Genomic DNA, 19,858 nt, shown 5'->3' with positions numbered 1-19,858 from the left:
CCTGCAAAAGTTTCTGTTGATAAATCAGCTGACAGTCTTATGGGAGCTCCTTTGTAGGTAACTAACTGCTATTTCTTGCTGCTTTTAAGATTCTCTATCTTTAACCTTTGCCTTTTTAATTATGATGTGTCTTAGTATGGGTCTCTTTGGGTTCATCTTATTTTGGACTCTGTGCTTATTGGACTTGTATCTCTATTCTATTCACCAGGTTAGGGAAGTTTTCTTGTCATTTTTTAAAATAGGTTTTTAGTTTCTTGCTCCTCTTTCTCTTTTCCTTCTGCCATCCCACAATGTGAATGTTGATACACTTGACATTGTCCCAGAGGCTCCTTATAGTATCCTCATTTTGGGGGAATATTTTTCTTTTTGCTGTTCTGATTCAGTGTTTTTCTTTTGCTTCCTCGTATTCCAAATTATTTGTTTGATTCTCTGTTTCATCTACTCTACTATTGATTCTCTGTAATGTATTTTTTATTGTGTTATTCGCTTCTGAATGGTGCTTTTTAAAAATGTTTTCTATCTCCATTTTTGTTTCCTACCTTTTTGTTGAAGTTCTCACTAAGTTCATCTATTCTTCCCCCACTTTAATTGAGCATCCTTAAACCAGTGTTTTGAACTCATGAGTCTGCATCTGATATAGATTCTGTGTTTCCATCTTGTTTAGTTCTTTTTCTGAGGTTTTGTTCTGGTCTTTAATTTGAGACATATTTCTTTGTCTCATTTTGGTTACCTGTCTGTGTTTGTGTCTTTGTGTAGGTAGAGCTGCTATGGCTCCTAGTCTTGGTACAGTGACCTTATGTAGTAGATGTCCTGTAGGTGAGGCACAGCCTTACTGGTCTCCTGAACTGGGTGCTCCCAAATGTGCCCTCCATGTGAGCTGCGTGCACCCTGCTGTTGTAATTGTGCCTTGATTATTGTTAGCACATCAATGGGAGTGATTTACCCCCAGACTGACCCCACAGAGCAGAACTCACTTTAGCAGGTCTCAGGTACCCAGTGAGTCTACCCAAGTTTGTCGATCATGGAGGTGGTGGGAGGTGTTTCAGCATGGTTTGAAGCTGTCTGTTGGGTACATTGGATCAGTGCCTCCTGGGATGTGGAAGCCAATGTTAGCCCTTGCTTGTGCCCTGCCCAGGGCCACTGGACATGAGCTTCAAAATGATCTGCAGCTGGCTACTACTTGTGATGAGCTTGGAGGTGTCTGGAAGATGTCAAGCTGTGAAACGAGTGCTAGTGCCAGGCCTGGGATTACTTAGCAAAAGGTAGAGTTATGCAGAGGGCAGATGCTGCTTGTTTGAGATATTTTAGGAAAGTCTTTTAGGAAAATTGGCAGCACGAGCCAAGACAGGCCTTCTGTATGGAATAGTCTGAAGAACGTGGGTGGACCCAAAAGTTGAGTTGGGTGGGGTCTAAAGCAGTCATCATGGTGGAGCTAACTATTAAATTAATCAGGTTGATGGAGACTCAGAAATAGTACCTGCCTTTGGACTCTTTGGGGGAAGAACTCAGAAAAGGAACAATGTCCTGTGCCAGCACTTCTGTCTGGGAGAAAGTTGCTCCTCCAGCTTTTGACCTGATTCCAGACAGTTCAGTTCCTCCCATATGTCCTCATACTTTGAGGGGGGCCAGCCCATTCTGCATGTCTTTCCCTCCTATCAGTCTCAATGTGACTATTCTCTGTACTTTTAAATGAGTATTTCTGTTCAGATAGATTTCAGGTGGTTTTGAAATGGTTGTTCTGTGGTGTAGTTGTAATTTTGATGTGGTTATTAGAGGTTATTAGTACTGCATCGCCATCTTGACTGGAAGCAAGATGTTAGTTTTCAACAAGAGAATCTGATTTTTTTGTTTGGCTATGAAAAGAGATAGGTTTTTTTAAAGTGACTATGAGTTAGTGGACACTGAAGAATTTCTATATATTGAAACTTAAAGTTAATAATCTGTTAGGAAAAATGGCTTGTTTTAAATTTGATAAAAACAAAACCTTAGTTCCTTTAACAATACTCAGCCAAGAACCTTTGCCATGTCACATTTTAGAGTTCTAAGACTAATGTACTTGTCTTATTGAAATAATACTTCTCATCTTTTAGATATCCAATATGCCCTTTACTTTTTCTGATAGCAGAAATCAGATAATTTTTAAAATTATATTTGCTCTTCATAATATTAGACTTTGTATTTCATTGAACTTCATATACAGATTTGTTGTAGGATTGTGGCTATCAATGTAGCCCAGGGATTGTTAACAGAATGCAAAATTTCTTTGGACAGTGTTTCTCATCTTAAAATCTCAACCCAGAAGTGGGGTCATGAGATCATCTTGTTCAGTCTCTACCAGTAAGTTTTTATTTCTTTCCTTTGCAACTAACAAATGAATAAAATATATCAGAGTCTATTCATGTTAGTAAGGGTAAGTATTGTTTCTAGTTAAATAAGTATATTACATATATGTGTGTGTGTGTGTGTGTGTGTGTATGCTAGATCATAGTGTATAATCTGTTTGTCTGAAAGGTTCTTTAGTTCTAGCTGGTGTGGTTCAGTTGGTTGGAGCATCATCCTATTGCACCAAAAGTGATTCCCAGTCAGGGCACATACCTAGGTTGCAGATTTGATCCCTAGTCAGGATGTGTAGGGAAGGCAACTGATCCATGTTTCTTAATCTCCCTTCCTTCTTTCCTTTCTTTCTTTTTTTTTTTATATATGGAATGCTTCACGAATTTGCGTGTCATCCTTGCGCAGAGGCCATGCTAATTTTCTCTGTACCATTCCAATTTTAGTATATATGCTGCCGAAGTGAGCACCCTTCCTTTTTTTCTTAAAAAAATTTTTTTTTAAGGTTGCTTAAAAATTAGTGCTCTAGGTTGTTTCTGGTTATTTTTTTCATTCATTTAATTCAACCATATATCTTTTTTAATGTGTAGCTTTTGGAGTAGGTAACTCTACTATTTGTTGACTAAAAAGTTTAATAATAGCTGCTTTACTTCAAGTGTCTAGAGTATTTTAAGAAATCACCCTGGCCAAGTTGCTCAGTTGGTTAGTGTTGCTATTTAAAGTTGCAATAATCATATGCTTTAATGCTTTCATAGAATTAAAGTGGTTTTGAATATGCATTTAACCTGTCTTTGATTATATCTGTAGTACTATTATACTTTATATAGACGTTTTGTATTTGTAATTCTTTTTTTCTGTATATCATATAGATTGTTTCATTGAGCCACCCACACGTGTACCATAGTATCAGTGCATACTAGGATTGTGTTTTTCATCTGTAGGCATGTATCTTGAAAAAATGGAGACACCCCCTCCCCCCATCTTTAAACATAATCTACACCTCTGCAGAAGAAGAATGTTAATCCCTTCAATATGGGGTGGGCCAAAATAGGCTTACAGTTAGTTGTGAGCATGCAAAACCCTTAATGACTGTTTCTCATACTTACAACTTAAACCTACCTTTGACCCACTCTGTATTGAGTTCTTCAGATATCGAGTCCATTTGTTTTGTTTATTTAGATTTTGAATTGGTATACAAGATTGCCTCTGGTTGAGAAGTCCTTTAAATCTCTTTTAAATCTGTAGATTACCCCTCCCACCCTTTAATTGTTTTCCTTGCATTTTTTCGTTGATAAAAATAGTTCATTTGTCCCGTAGAGCATCACAATCTGAATTTTGCTGGTATTGTTTGGCATGTTACTCGGACCCTATATTTTCTGTCAGTTGTTAGTTAGGTCTAGATGTTTGATCATTTTGGTTTGATTTTTATAAACAACCATTTTATTTTGAATAATTCTTTATTGTTGAAAGTATTACATATGTCCCCTTTTTTCCCCATTGACCCCCTCCAGAGCGCCCCAGTCTTCCCCCTCCCAACCCCAGGCCTTCAGCACCCTATTGTCTGTGTCCATGAGCTATGCATTCAAGGTCTTTGGTTGATTACCTCCCACCCATCCACCCTCCTGTCTTCCCTCCGAGGTTCTGCACTCTGTTCCATGCTACCATCATTTTAGAAATGACATGGGTACTTCCATCAGGAAATAAGTAGTATCTTGGCTTATTTTTGTGAGGTAAATAGCCATTAGAATCATTGCATAGATCCATTATTTCATTAAGTGTTTTAAAATATAAAAGTTCTTTTATCAATACTTTGATTTCTCTGAGGAATAGTTTCTAGAGAAAAGGTTAGATAGGTTCTTTTATTTACCAATTTTCAAAATAATGAGTTCTTTACTAACACTGTACAAAGGTGACCATGAGGTTTGGTTGGTTGGTGGTTTTTTATTTCAGTATCATTATAAATGAAATTATTAATTTAAACATTTTGAAATGTTTTAATTCATTCCAGTTATTATGTACTACTTGATGTTCTATTCAATTGTCATATCTTTGACTATTGAAGGCCTATTCAAGCTGGTTTCCAAGTCCTTTGGTTGTGATCTTAATATAATTTTTTTGATAGCTTTCTTGCTTTCTGTTAGACATAATGTTTCAGGCTTCTCTTGTACATTTCCTTCCCCATACCTGGAATAAAGTATTTCTGCAAGAACATCTGGTGTCTTTTAATAAGAAATGGTAGTTAAGCTCCTGCTCATCACTTTTAAGTTGGTTATTGTTTCAAGGACTTTCAGTTGACAGACTAAAGAAATAAATGGTTTTATCTCATGTTTAGAAAGACCTTCTCAACTCTAAGATTATAAAATACACATTTTATTGTCTTCCACTACTTTAATATTTTAACTTTTTGTTCCATCTATAATTTAGTTTCATGTATCTAGCTTTATTGTTTTCCAAATGGCTAACATATTAACTAGTTCATCTTTCCCTTAGGCATTTGAATTGTCATCTTTAATATATACTAAATTCCTGTATACTTTTATTTCTGGATTATTTGTTATTCTACTGGTTTGTATCCTTATCATATCTTCACTGTAAATTTTAATGTTAGATATGGCAAATTCCCGCTCTTAATTTTTTTTTTTTTTCAGTATGTTTCCCATTATCTTTTCAAGCACTTAACCTTGTATCAGACACTGTACGACTTTTTGGTTTGGTTTTGTTTTTAAATCCTGACCTGAGGATATTTTTTCATTTTTTAGAGAGAGAGAGTGAGGGAAGGAAAGAGGAGGAGAGAGAGAGAAACATTGACATGCGAGACTTTGATTAGTTGTCTCCTGCACCCGCCCAGCTAAGACTAGGATCAAACATGCAACCCAGGTACATGTGCTTGACTGGGAATTGAACCCCAGACCCTTTGGTCTGTGGGCTGGTGCTTTAACCACTGAGAAAAAACAGCCAGGGCATACTTTTTAAAATTAGAATGATGTATAATTCAGAGTTGGTGCCTGCATAGATATTTCTTACTTCAAATAAACCTCAAAATGTTTTTAGAGATCCTCCAAAAAAGCATGTTGGGATTTTCATTTTAATTGCTTTTAATGAGTAGGTATTTTTTGTTTGTGCTTAATAGTGAACATTTCCCAATATTGATTTTCCCCTTACAAGTAAAAGGTATCAATTCATGGTATTATATAGTCTTTATTTACCCAAGTAGAGCTATAATATTTTCTTCACATAAATTATGCAACTTTATTAAGGTTATTGCCAGTTGTGTTTCTTACTTTTTGTTGCTATCATAAATGGTCTTATTATATTTTTCAACTGATGGTTGTTTTCTATGTTAATACTGCTTATCCCCTCATCCAATTGTAATATCTATTTTTCCAGACAGTTACATACTCGTAGCGATAATATTTAGTCTTACCTTTTTTAAAAAAATTAATGGACTATTTTTTTAAAGCAGTTTTAGGTTTATAGAAAAATTTGAACAGAGTACCCATATACTGCCTCTTTCCTGCAAAGTTTCCTTTAATATTAATTGATATCTTGAATTATTATATATATTTTTTGATTGATGAGTAATATTTACTAATATATGTTGTTATTAACTAAAGTCCATAGTTTCCAATAGGTTTCAGTCGTGTGTTATATAGTTTTACTAGAGGCCCAGTGCACGAATTCGTGCATGGGTGGGGTCCAGCTAGCCTGCTCTTATTCGGGGGAGGGGCCATGGGAGGTTGGCCAGCTGCAGTGTGCATCATAGTGACTTGTTGTTCTGGTCACTTGGCTTTTATATGTATACTAGTGGCCTGGTACATGAAATTCTTGCACAGGGAGGTGGGGGGACGGTGTTCCTCAGCCGGGCCTGCACCCTCTCGCAATCCGGGACCACTGGCTCCTAACTGCTCACCTGCCTGCCTGCCTAATCACCCCTAACCACTCTGCCTCCAGCCTGATCAACCCCAACTGCTCCCCCTTTCTGGCCTGGTCATCCCTAACTGCCTTTCCCTGCAAGCCTGGTCGCCCCCAACTTCCCTCCTCTGCCGGCTTGGTCACCCTTAACTGCCCTCCCCTGCTAGCCTGATCGCCCATAACTGCCCTCCCTTGCAGGCCTGGTCCCTCCCAACTGCCCTCCCCTGCTGGCCATCTGTGGTAGCCATCTTGTGTCCACATGGGTGCAGGATCTTTGACCACATGGGGGCAGCCATTTTGTATATTGGAGTGATGGTCAATCTGCATATTACTCTTTTAATAGATAGGATAGAGGCCTGGTGCATGGGTGGGGCCGGCTGGTTTGCTCTGAAGGGTGTCCGATCAGGTGAGGGTTTCTTTGGGGCTTGGGGTGACCTGGACGAGGGGCCTATGGTGGTTTGCAGGCTGGCCACACCCCCCAGCGACCCAAGCAGAGCACCCTGGTATCTGGGGTTTATGTATCTTCTATAATTGAAACTTTGTAGCCTTAAGCGAAGGCCTGGGCTGGCCAGGGTGTGTGGAAAGCTTGGCTTCCTCCATTGCAGGAGGCAACCTTAGCCTCCTGCTCTTTCCAGCTCCTTGCCTGCCACCATTTTCTGTTTATATTTATGTATCTTCTATCATTGAAACTTTGTAACCTTGAATGGAGGCCTAGGCTGGCAAGGGCAGTTGGAAAGCTTGACTTTCTCCATTGCTAAGGAAACCCAAGCCTCCCTCCTGCCATACCCATCTTGGTTGGATTTATTTGCATATTTTCTCCTGATTGGCTTGTGGGTGTGGCTTGTGGGCACAGTTTGTGGGTGTAGCTGAGTGATGGTTAATTTGCATATTACTCTTTTATTAGATAGGATGATACATATACTTTAATAATCATAGGCTTATTCAGATTATCTGTTTCTCCTTGTGTGGGTTTTGGCAGATTGTGTTTTTTCGAGAATTAGTCTATTTCATCTAAGTTACCATATTTGTGGCATAGGATTACTCATAATATTTCTTTATTATCTCTTTAATGTTGTGGGCTCAGTAGCAAGAGCTACTGATATTAAACTTTGTGACTTCTCCCCTTTTTTTTTCCTTGGATAAGCTAACTAGAGCTTTATCTATTTTATTGATCTTTTCATAGATCCAGCTTTTAATCTGGTTGATATTTTTTTCCTAATGATTTCCTGTTGTCATTTAATTAATATCTGCTCTAACTTTTATTATTACTGGTTGCTTTGAGATTATATTGCTCTCTAATTTCTTAAGGTGGAAACTTAAGTTATTGATTTTAGATATTTTCTAATGTGTGTATTTAATGCTGTAACTTTCCCTCTAGATACTGCTTTACCTATATTCCACAAAATTTCATAAATTGTATTTTCATTTTCACCTTGTTAAAAATACTTTAGAAGTGTGCTATTTAATCGCCAAATATTTTGGGATATTCCAGCTATCTTTTTGTTAGTGATGTCTAGTTTAATTCCATTGTGATCTAAGGGCATACTTTATATGATTTTTATTCTTTTAAACTTGTTAAGGTGTGTTTTGCATCCTGGAATGTGATCTATCTTGGTGAATATTCCAAGTGGGCATGAGAAGAATGTATTTTCTGCTGTTGTTGAAGTATTATATAAATGTCAGCTGGGTTCAATTGATTCATGGTACTATTCAGTTCATCTCTATCTTTACTGATTTTCTGCCTGATGGATCTGTCACTTACTGACAGAGTTTTACATATAATATTTCTTTATTTCTCCTTTCAGTTCTATCAGATTTTGACTCATGTTTTGATGCTTTGTATTAGGAGCATATACTTTAAGAATTGTATGTCTTCGTAAAAAATTGACCTCTTTATCATTATGTAGTGTTCCTCTTTATCCCTCATAATATCCTTACTCAGAATTCTGCTTTGTCTGTAATTAATATAATAACTCCAACTTTCTTTTGATTAGTGTTAGCATGGTATATCTTTCACCATTCCTTTAATTTTAATCTGTACTTATATTTAACCACACATAGTTGGGTGTTTTTTATCCACTCATATTTAAACTGATGATCAGATAGGATGATACATTTACAGGTTCATTAATATCATATATTTAAATGTCTATATCACTTGTTTTTTGCCTCCTTTGTCTTCTTTTGTTTTTAATTATTTTATGTTTTCATTTTCTCTGTTAGCATATCACTTTTACTTTTTTAAAAACATTTTTATGGTTGTTATAGAATTTGAAATATGTATTTACAGCTAATGTAAGTCTATTTTCAAACAACAATGACCCTTCATAGGTGGTGCAGGTATTCTTACTCCTCTTATGCTGTTACTGTCATTTATTCCAAAGCTATAATCACCAAATACATTGTTGCTATTATTTTTAAACTTGACTTACTAGATCAGTTAAGAGTAAGAAAAATAATAATATTTTCTTTTACATCCATTTATTCCTTCTCTGACATCCTTAAGGCAAATCTGTGCAAATGCCCTTAGTTTTTTTCTCAGAAAGTCTTTATTACTCTTTCACTTTTGAAAAATAATTCTGTGGACACAAAATTCTAGGTTGGTGAATGTTTTTCTTTCAACACTAAATATTTCACTCTTCTTGCTTGCAGGGTTCACAAGAGACATCAGTATAATGTTACCCTTTCTTTTCTATCATTAAGGTGTGTTTTTCCTCTGGTTTCTTTCAAGATATTTTGTCTTTGATTTTCAGCAGTTTGAATATGATGTGCCTTAGGTGTGGTATGTGTGTGTGTTAACATTTATCATATTTAGAGTGTTCTCAGAGTTTCCTAGTTCTGTGGTTTAGTTAGTGTATCATTACTTTTTGGAAAATTCTCAACCATTCTTCAACACTGCTTCTTTTCTCACTTTCCATTGTTTGTATATTGCACTTTTTGTAATTGTCTCACAGTTCTTGGATATTCTGTTTCCTCCACCCCCCACGCCCCACCCCCCAATTCTTTTTTCTCATTGTTCTTCTGTTTGGGAAGTTTCTAATTAACATATCTTTAAATTTACAGTGGTGCCTCACACAACGAACTTAATTCGTTCCAGGAGCAAGTTATTATGCGAAAAGTTCGTTATGTGAAAAGCGTTTTCCCATAACAATACATGTTAAAAAAATAATTCGTTCTGTAGCATAAAATATGCTAAGATGACATAAAAAAAGATACATTTTTTGTTATTATTTTTATTTAGATACATCTAAAAACATAATTTTTTAAAAAAAAAACACACACACATTTTTTTAATTTTAAGACAGACTAAGTAGAGTCTACCGAATCTTGCACATCTTCATCCATTTTCTGCTTTTTGGCCGATGGTTTCATGAAAAACCTGTCCAAAGTCATTTGTTTTTCTCTTTTCTCCAACATCTGCCGGAAATAACGGACAAGAGTATCGGAGTAAAGATTGTTGATCCTGTTTGCTTCAGCTGAATCCGGATAGTGGGCATTGGTAAACTCCTGAACTGCTTTCCATTTGACCAGGATGTTCTTGATGTCAGCAGTTGGGATTGGTTGATTGTTTGATTGTTGCTCCTCGTTATCAGATGACGCTTCCCTTTGAGCATTGTCCTGTTGCTGGACCAGAAGTGCTTGGAGCTCTTCAGTTGTCAGCTCTTCTTCGTGTTCCTCAATAAGCTCCTCTACATCCTCTTCCTCTACCTCTAATTCCAACCTTTGGGCCACTGTGATGATGTCCTTCACCATCGGCAGCGATCGTGGAAGCTCGGGCGAAGCAGTCGTGGAAGCTCGGGCGAAGCAGTCGTGGAAGCTCGGGCAAAGCGGTCGTGGAAGCTTGGGCGACTTCGTTGTGTGAAACGAAGTTCGTTGTATGAATCATGAAATGAAGTTCGTTGTGTGCAGCGTTCGCTGTGCGAGGCGTTCTTTATGCGAGGCACCACTGTACCAGTTCTTTCTTTAGCTATGTTCAGTCTACTTATGATCCCATCAAGGCAATTTTTATTTTTTTAATACTTGGCATTTCCCTTTGATTCTTAGTGTCTCCATATCTCTGTCTTTATTAGCCTTCTCTTGCAGATTGTCTCTTTTCCATTAGAGCCTTAGCATATTGATCATAAGTCTTTTAAATACTTGTTTTTAATTCCAAAATCTCTGCCATATCTGTGTCTAGTTCTGATGTTTGCCTTGTCTCTTCAGACTCTGGTTTGTTTGTTTGTTATTGTGTTGTATTGTTTGTTTTAATTTAGTTTGCCTTACATGTTTTTGTTGAAAGCTGGAGATGTGTCAGTTAATAGAAACTAAGGTAAATAGATCTGTAGTGTGAGGTTCTGTGTTTAACTGGCTGGGAGAGTGCTGTGTTAATGTTTGCCGTGGCTGTGAGAGGCTTCGGTTTCCTTTAGTATTTTGGTGGGGTTTCTGCCCTGCCTTGTTGTCTTTGGGATTCCTTAGAAACTTCTTTTTAAATAGAGTATGTATCTCACCGGTCTCTCCATTGTAACCCACTGTTATATTGGAATCCTGTTGATGTGGTGATAAGGGATTGGGAAGGGAAAGCATTATATAATCTTATGATTAAGTCACACTGTTTTAGTGGCCTTGATTCTAAGGGCTGTGACTTTGAGAAGAGTTTCTTAGCTTATTTTTTCTCTCCCCCTCCTTTCCCTATGTGACATTCAGACTTATAAGGGAGCTGGAGTTAACTAGTTGCTCTTCCCCTAGGTCAGATAAGGTTCTAATAAAGTAATTTTCTTAGAGGACAGGCCTATAATAAGGAGAAAAGAACACTCTGGACATGTTTTTTAATGATTACTTTCTCCTTCCCCCTGTTGGAAATGTTAGGGAGTTTTTCTTCAGTCTTCACAATGAGAACCTGATAGGGTTCCTTAAAGTAAAACTGAAAAAAATATGGCTTCTCTGCAGAGAGTGGCCCACCAGGAGTTTTTAGTTTTTAAGACTGTCCATACTAGGCCTCCATCAATTCATTAATTACTGTTTAATACTTTCAAAATTTTTAAAGAATATTTTGATTTTTAGAAAGAAAAGAAGAGATAGGGAGGGAGAGGGAGAGAGAGAAATATCATTGTGAGAACACATCGATCATTTGCCTCATACACGCCTCCCACCTGTGATTGAGCCCACAACCAGGGCATATGCCCTTGACCAGGAATCAAATCAGCACTGGCCAACATTTCTGGTGCACAGGAGGACACGCAACCAACTGAGCCATGCTGGCCAGGTGCAGGGAATTTTTATATTCATATGGATACTCTTGAACTTTTCCAGTTTCTTTAAATGAACATGCTTGTTGTGTGGGGTGTGGGGTAGGTTATTGATGGAAGGGAGTAGTAAGAAATTGTTTTAGATACTAGTATGCAATAGTGGCATCCCACCTCATCTTTTATTCTCCCACTCCAGCCCAGAAGAATCCATAAAATTCTGAAACCTCAACATCTGTTTTGCATTTAAATTATATTTAAACTAGAGGCCCAGTGCACAAAATTCAAGCACTCAGGGAGCGGGGGGGGGGGGGGGGAGGGGGGTGTCCCAGATTGCTAGAGGGCACAGGCCAGCCCGAGAGACCCCACCAGTACACGATCGGGTCTGGGGAGGGACCATAGGAGGGCTCTAGATCATGTCCGGCCTGTCTCACTCAGTCCCGATCGGCCAGACCCCAGCAGCAAGCTAATCTACTGGTTGGAGCTGGTTGGAGCGTCTGTCCCCTGGCGGTCAGTACACATCATAATGACTGGTCTACCTGTTGACTTTCTGCTCGCTGGTGATCAGTGCACATCGTAATGAGCGGTTGAGTGGCTTTGGCATATCATTAGCGTATTATGCTTTGATTGGTTGAATGGCCAACCTGATGACCAGACACTTAGCATATTAGGCTTTTATTATATAGGATATTTTAAATTCAGATATTTTAATTAATGGATTTGGAAGCCTTTATTTGTTTCCACCCTTATGATCATTGCAACCAGCTTTATTTATTATATTAGAACTTTGCACCATATTGAATTGTTTGTAATCACTTTAATACTTAGATAAATAGAAAGAAAATAGACAGGATGAGGGGAAAGGTAAGTAAAAGGGAAAAATAGATTTCTGTTGGGCAGGCAAAGTAATAAGTACTTTAAAATCCCTGTTGTCTTAGTCATATACACACAGTTGTATATATTTAGTAATTAAAATGGATTTAAAGAAATACAAATTTATTCTTTTCTTGTGTGTCTGATAAATTCATTAATTTTGTGTATTATAAATAAACTTGATTAATTTAATATGTTGCAAAGTCATTTAGAAATAGCTGTCATTTGGACTAGTGACTACTAGTAGTAGTACATTTGGATTTTGATTTATGTGTGTGTGTGAATGTGTATGAACAGCTTTACCTTTTTATTTTTTTATTTTATTTTTTTAATTTTATTTACTTATTTATTTATTTTTTTGTCATCTCCCGGACCCGCCCCAGCTTTACCTTTTTAATTAATCTAATAACATTTAGGTAAAAATTGTGAAAACCCAATAAAAAGTACTTTTTTGTGACAATTTTTAGTTTATATAGCACAACTTCAGTCTATTTATTTCATACTAATTAATAAGCATTGTGAGCCAAGACTGGTTTGGCTCAACGGATAGAGCGTCGGCTTGGGGACTGAAGGGTCCCGGGTTCAATTCCAGTCAAGGGCATGTACCTTGGTTGCGGGCATATCCCCAGTAGGGGGTGTGCAAGAGGCAACTGATAGATGACTCTCTCTCATTGATGTTTCTAACTCTCTGTCTCTCTCCCTTCCTCTCTGTACAAAATCAATAAAATATATTAAAAAAATAAAAAATAAAAAGCATTGTGAGTACATTAGGTCCCGTCTTGTCCACAGGGAATATGTTCCAAGATTCCCAGTGGATGCCTGAAACTACAGATAGTATCAAACCCTTTAAACCTTTTTGCTTACACATGCATATCTATGATGAAGTTTAACTTAAAAATTAGGCACAGCCCTGACCAGTTTGGCTCAGTGAATAGAGTGTTGGCCTGCGGACTGAAGGGTCCCAGGATCAATTCTAGTCAAGGGCATGCCATACCTTGGTTGCAGGCACCTTCCTGGCCTGGGCCCTGGTTTGGGCTTGTGCAAGGGGCAACCAATTGATGTGTTTCTCTCACATCAATGTTTTTCTCTGTCTTTCCCTCTTTCTTTCACTCTCCCTAAAAATCAATGGAAAAATCCCCGAGTGAGGATTGAAAAAAAAACCACAAAAAATTAGGCACAGCCTGGCCAGAGTGATTCAGTTGGTTGGAGCACTGTCCTATTCACCAAAAGGTGGCATGTTCAATTCCTGGTCAGGGCACATACAGACCCAGGTTGCTGGTCCAGTGCGAATGAAACACATGTTTCTCTTTCTCAATTATAGCAATATCCTATGTAATAAAAGGCTAATAGGCAAATTGACTGAACAGCGGAACGACCACCAGGATGCAGATGCTCAGTGCAGGAGCTTCCCCTGGTGGTCAGTTGCTCCCACAGGAGGAGTGCCGCTCGGCCAGAAGCCGGGCGCAGCAGCAGCGGCAGGAGCCTCTTCCTCCTCCACCAGCAGCGCTAAGGATGTCTGACTGATGGCAGGGAGTTGGCCTAAGCCATCAGTCGGACATAACCTGAGGGCTCCCAGTCTGTGAGAGGGCGCAGGCCAGGCTGAGGGACCTCCTCCTCACCCCTGAGTGTACGAATTTCGTGCATCAGGCCTCTAGTACTGTAATAAAAGTTATATGACTGTAGTCTCTCTCAAATATCTTATTGTGCTGACTCACCCTTCTTGTGATGTTTTAAGATGGTAGAATGTTAAACCTACGCCTGAATTTGCATAACCATCCCTTACTTGCAGTTGCAGTAAATAGCTTAGTGTCATTCGTTTCTAGGATCACTTGCTGAAGTCTAGTTCAGTGCTTTCTGATGCAACACATTGCTGTCAATTGGGACATATTTTTTGTTCATGTCTTCCATCCACAGGTTTAATGCCTTTTCTATCTAACTAAGCACTTTTCACATGCTGTAGCTGTAACTTTTTCAGTTTGAGGTTCAACGGCAAAACTAGCAGGATTTTTTTTTTGTTCTTCACAATTACATGGATAGAAGATTCATTCTTTCCATAGATCTTAGCAACCTCAGCATACAGTTTTTTCCTTAATAAGTTGAGAATGTTCACCTTTTTGAAGGAACTACTTTGGCTTCTCTTTAGAATAGCTGAATTTTTAGCATTGCTACTCCTGCTTTGGAGCCAGTAAAATAAGGATTACTTGAACTCAAGCACTGCAGTGCTATGACAATCTGATAACTGCGACAGCTGCTAAATGACTAATTGGCAGGGAGTGTATAGGGCATGGATACAGTGGACAGAGGGATGATTCATGTCTGAGTAGGAAGGAGCTGGATAGCACGAGATTTCATGATACTGAGAATGGTGCACAATTTAAAACTACATTATTTCTTTCTGTTCTATTTACTATTTTCAGACCACAGGAAGCTGAAATTGTGAAAAGTGAAATCATGGATAAGGGGGGACAATGGTACTGAAAATTAAAAGAAATTCCAAAACTAAAAATGTGCTTACTAATGTTACTTTTATCTGAAACTTTTGTATTACATCCCCGTGATTTGTTTATTTTGTAACTAGAGGTTTGCACCTTTTGACTTCCTTCATTCATTTTGCCCACACCTCCATCCCCATCTCCGACAACCACTAACCTGTTCTCTTTATCTGGGAGCTTGGGGTTTTGCTTTGTGTGGGCTTTTTGTTTTGTTTTTTAGATTCCATATATCAGTGAGGTCATACAATATTTTTCTTTGGCTGACTTATTTCAATTGACATTTATGACTTCATGGTCCATCCAAATGGCAACATTTCATTCTTTTTTTTATTGCTGAAGGTTATTCCATAGTATATATGTACCACATTTTCTTTATCCATTCCTCTATTGATGGACACTTACGTTGTTTCCAAATTTTGGTGATTAAATAATGCTACACTGAATATCTTTTTTAGTTAATATTTTTGTTTTATTTTTATAAATAACCAAAAGTGGAATTGCTGGGTTATATGATCTTCTATTTTTAATTTTTTGAGGAAACTACATACTGTGTTTCACAGTGGCTGTACCAATTTACATTCCACTAGCAGTGCATGAGGATTCCTGCTTTTCCAATCCTTGCCAACACTTATTTCTTTTTAAAAAAGTGTTTTTATTGATTATTTTTATAGAGAGGAAAGCAGCAGGAGAGAGAGATAAAAACATCAATGAGAGAAAATCATTGATTGGCTGCCTCCTGCATGTACCCTACTAGGGATTGAGTGAGAAACCCAGGCATGTGCCCGGCTGGGAATCAAACTGGCAACCTCTTGGTGCCTGGGTCGACGCTCAACCAGTTGAGCCACATTGGCTTAGCTATTTCTGGTCTTTTTATAAAACCATTCTAACAGGTATGAGGTGTTATCTCGTTGTGTTTTTTTATTTGCATTTTCCTGATGATTTGTGATGTTGGACATCTTTTCATGTACCTGCTGGCCAACTGTATGTCTTCTTTAGGAAAACTCCTATAAGGATCCTGTGCGCATTTTTATAATTAGATTGTTTGGTTTTCTGCTATTGAATTATATATGAGTTCTCTACATATTTTGGATATCAACCTCTTATCAGATTTATAATTTTCAAATATTTTCATTCAGTAGATTGCCTTTTTATTTTGTTGTTTCTTTTGCTGTGCAGTTTTTAATGTGATGTAGTCCCACTTGTTTATTTTTGCTCTTGTTGCCTTTGGTTTGGTGTCAAGGAACTTTCCATCTATGTTCTCTTCACAGAGTTTTATGGTTTCAGGTCTTACATTCAAATCTTTAATCAATTTTGAGTTAATTGTGTTAATTTTTGTGTATGGTGTAAGATTGTTGTCCTGTTGCATTATTTTGTATGGGGCTGTCCAGTTTTTCCTGCACCATTTATTAAAGAGACTATTCTTTTTCCATTGTATAATCTTGGCTCATTTGTTGTGATTGATAATACATAAGTTTTTTCTGGGTGTCCTGTTCTGTTTCATTGATTTATGTCTGTTTTTATGCCAGTATCTTATTGTTGAATTACTATGGCTTTGTTACTTACAGTTTGAAATCAGGGAGCATGATGCCTATGCTTTTGTTCTTCTTTCTCAAGATTGCTCTGACTCTTTGGAGTCTTTTGTGTTCCCATACAAATTTTAGTATTGTTTGCTCTATTTCTGTGAAAAATGCCATTGGAATTTAATAGGGATTATATTGAATTTGTAGATTGCTTTGGCTACTGTGGACATTTTAATACGAATTTTTCCAACCCATGATAGCTTCACAATAAACTTTTGGTAGGTATTTATATAAATGAATATGAATGATATGAAATATCTAATAAAAGTAATATGCAAATTGACCATCACTCTAACACAGAAGATAGCTGCCCCCATATGGTCAAAGATGGCTTCCCCCATGTGGACACAAGATGGCTGCCACAGATGGCCAGCAGGGGAGGGCAGTTGGGAGGGACCCAGGCCTACAAAGGAGAGCAGTTGGGGGCAAACAGGTGGCCAACAAGGAAGGGGGTGATCAAGCCTGCAGGGGAGGACAGTTGTGGGGGATCCAGGCCTACAAAGGAGAGCATTTGGGGAGTACCAGGGCTGCAGGGGAGGGCAGTTAGGGGCAAACAGGCTGGCAGGGGAGCAGTTATGCATCAGTCAGGCTGGCAGGGGAGTGGTTAGGAGGTGATCAGGCTGGCAGGCAGAAGCAGTTAGGGGCAATCAGGAGGAAAGGCAGGTGAGCAGTTGGGAGCTAGCAGTCCTGGATTGTGAGAGGGGATGTCAACTGCCCATTTAGGCCCGATCCCAGTAAGTGGTCCCAGATTGAAGAGGGTACAGGCTGGGCTGAGGGGCACCCCCCCCTGCACGAATTTCATGCACCGGGCCTCTGGTCTGTAATAATTTTGACATTGTCTTTATAATTCAGTATTTACTCTTTATTAAATTTTATTTTAATGTCAGTTATTTCCTACAGTTATTTACTAATTTAAAATATTGTATAGATACTGTACATCAAAAATTGGTTCAAATGTACACAAGTTTATTAGCCCTAGCTGGTTTGGCTCTGGTTAGAGCATTGGATGGAGGACTGAAAGGTCACGGGTTTGATTCAGGTCAAGGGACTTACCTCAGTGCAGGCTTGATCCCTGCCCACCCCCTCCCTTCCTCTCTCTCTCTCGAAATGAAAGGAAAAAATATCCTTGGGTGAGAATTAAAAAACAACAATACACACACACAAAATAGAAACCATTGCAACAAAATTTCTCTATTTAAAATGTGTGTGTGTGTGTTTATATGACATTTAAAAAATCAAATCCTAAGGGAGCTTTGCCATAAACTTTAAAGATATTGATTATGCAAATATTTGAGTTACTACTTATTAATTGAAGTCTTTCAATGTATTATTTGCTGTTTGCATCCCAGTATTCTCTCTCATTGCTATGTGTTCTAATTAATAAGAGAAATGGTATTTGTCATTCTTCACAGTTGTATACTTGCCACTTATTCTCTCAGACACTTGTATCGTTAAGCCTCAGGGTATATGAGTGTGTAGGATTGAGAAATTCAATACATGGACAAACATACAAAATGTGAATTCAATGAAAAGATAGACCTACCAAGATGTTTAGCATTTAAATTGTTAGATTGTTAGATTAAATATGCTAGAGTGTATTATATGTAAATGTTTGAGCAGCTTCTAAAAGTATAATAGAGAATGGTATTTGTATATAAAAGAATGTTCTATTGTGTTTTAAAATGATATTTCATTTACTTTAAAAAGATTCTTAGCTGACCTTCATTCAAGGTAGGGAATTAATGAAACATTAAACTGAAAACAACCAAAAGTGTTCATGGTAATCATTTAACATGGACATATATGCAGAGAAATTTATTTCAAGATAGTTTCAAAATATTCTTTGAAGTTTGCTTGCACTATTTTGCTTCATATTTCTGTATATTGTTCTGGGGCTTTTGTATTAAAAGAGCAAGTTTTCTGTTATAAAGACTTTATTCATTGTCAGAAATTTTGTGGTGTTTATTTTTTGCAGGTGGTTTCAGACACCCTCACAGGTTTTCTACCATGCAGCGACTGAACATGGAGGAAAAGATGTATATCCAGGGCAATGTCTGTGGGAAGGTTGTGAGCCTTTTCAGCGACAAAGGTTTTCTTTTATTACCCACTTACAGGTACACTTTCTTACTACTGTTTGGTCATTAACTCTTTTGCATTAAAGATTTTGATGCATATTCTTTTACTTCCTCTTTCTCAAAAAGGATAAGCACTGTTCAAAGGATGCCCTGCTTGCAGGATTAAAACAAGATGAACCAGGACAAGCAGGAAGTCAAAAACCTTCTACCAAGTAAGGAACATGAGTTTACTTCCTGTTGTATATACAGAAAGAAAAATTGGGAAAGTAGGCAAAACATATTAACAATGAAATATTAGGGACTGGAAACCTGTGTTCCGGTCCAGCTCTACCATTCACCAGCTATGTGACCCTATTCAAATTGCTTAAATACTCTAAGCATCACTTTTATATTTATATGAGAAATATTTTGTAATCTGTAACTATAAACAGGGGTGGGCAAAAGTAGGTTTACAGTTGTGAATGTGCTAGTTTATTCTTGTATTATTTATTAATTATTGCAATATTTTCCATTCAAACAACTGTAAACCTACTTTTTCCCACCCCTATTTTTTTATTCTTTGAGAGTAATTGAACATGTATTTGATAATGGCAGATATTTCTTCTTACAGTTCACATACTTGTAATGAATGTAGTGGAGTTCTGAATTGCAGATATCTGTTAGTTCCTTATTAGATTTATATATCTCCTATTTGGTTTCTGAGGGCCTTAGTTATAGATTTTGCAACCTGAATAATATTTTTAACTCCGAAATGTGAAAATTAATTTGCCATCACTTATTAAGACAGTGCAATGTACTAGGCATTGTGCCAGACCTAGGGAATTCTAAGAATAAGACATAATCTCTAATTTCAGAGCTGATATTCTAGAAGAACTAGAAATATGAGACTACAGGATCTGCTTACATACTTTATTCAGTTTCTGTTAATGAGCATCTACGATGTGCTAGACGCTAAGATATAGTATGAGGTATACATGACCAAGGTACATTTTGCTGTTCTTAAGTGTCTGCAGATCCATCCAGTGAGAGATGTAGGTAATTCTTACTATGTAGTATAAGAGTGCTAAAATGAAGAGATGCACAGTGTACTATGAGAGCTCATCTAAACCAATCCAGGGAAGGCTTTCTGACAGAAAGTACCTCCAAACTGAGACCCAAAGAATAAGGAGTAAATAGCAAAAGATCTCATAAGCTATAATCATGTGTTTGAGTTTTATCCTACGGGCAACAAAAAGTCATTTTTCTACCAAATATCTTTTCCTATAATTTTCACTGTCTTTAATTTGTATATATTATGTAGCTTATAAGAATATGTTGGAATATGTTTGGTTTTGCTCAAGTTTGGAGGAAAAGATATTTGGTGTATCGATTAC

The 19,858-nt window shown here is 37.5% G+C and overlaps 1 protein-coding gene across 1 annotated transcript in view; it reads left to right on the top strand.

Annotated features, from left to right (window-relative positions):
* ARID2 (AT-rich interaction domain 2) overlaps window positions 1–19,858 on the top strand; it is a 153,266-nt gene that overhangs the window by 116,937 nt on the left and 16,471 nt on the right. Inside the window, exons 17-18 of the mRNA XM_084876630.1 lie at window positions 18,386–18,524; window positions 18,612–18,697. Coding sequence (XP_084732756.1) covers window positions 18,386–18,524; window positions 18,612–18,697 — 225 coding nt within the window. The remainder of the gene's footprint in view (window positions 1–18,385; window positions 18,525–18,611; window positions 18,698–19,858) is intronic.

The sequence above is a fragment of the Pipistrellus hanaki genome (assembly GCF_964339955.1).
Source record: "Pipistrellus hanaki genome assembly, chromosome: 3".
Lineage (NCBI taxonomy): Eukaryota > Metazoa > Chordata > Mammalia > Chiroptera > Vespertilionidae > Pipistrellus > Pipistrellus hanaki.
This window is presented reverse-complemented; position numbering and strand designations above follow the sequence as displayed.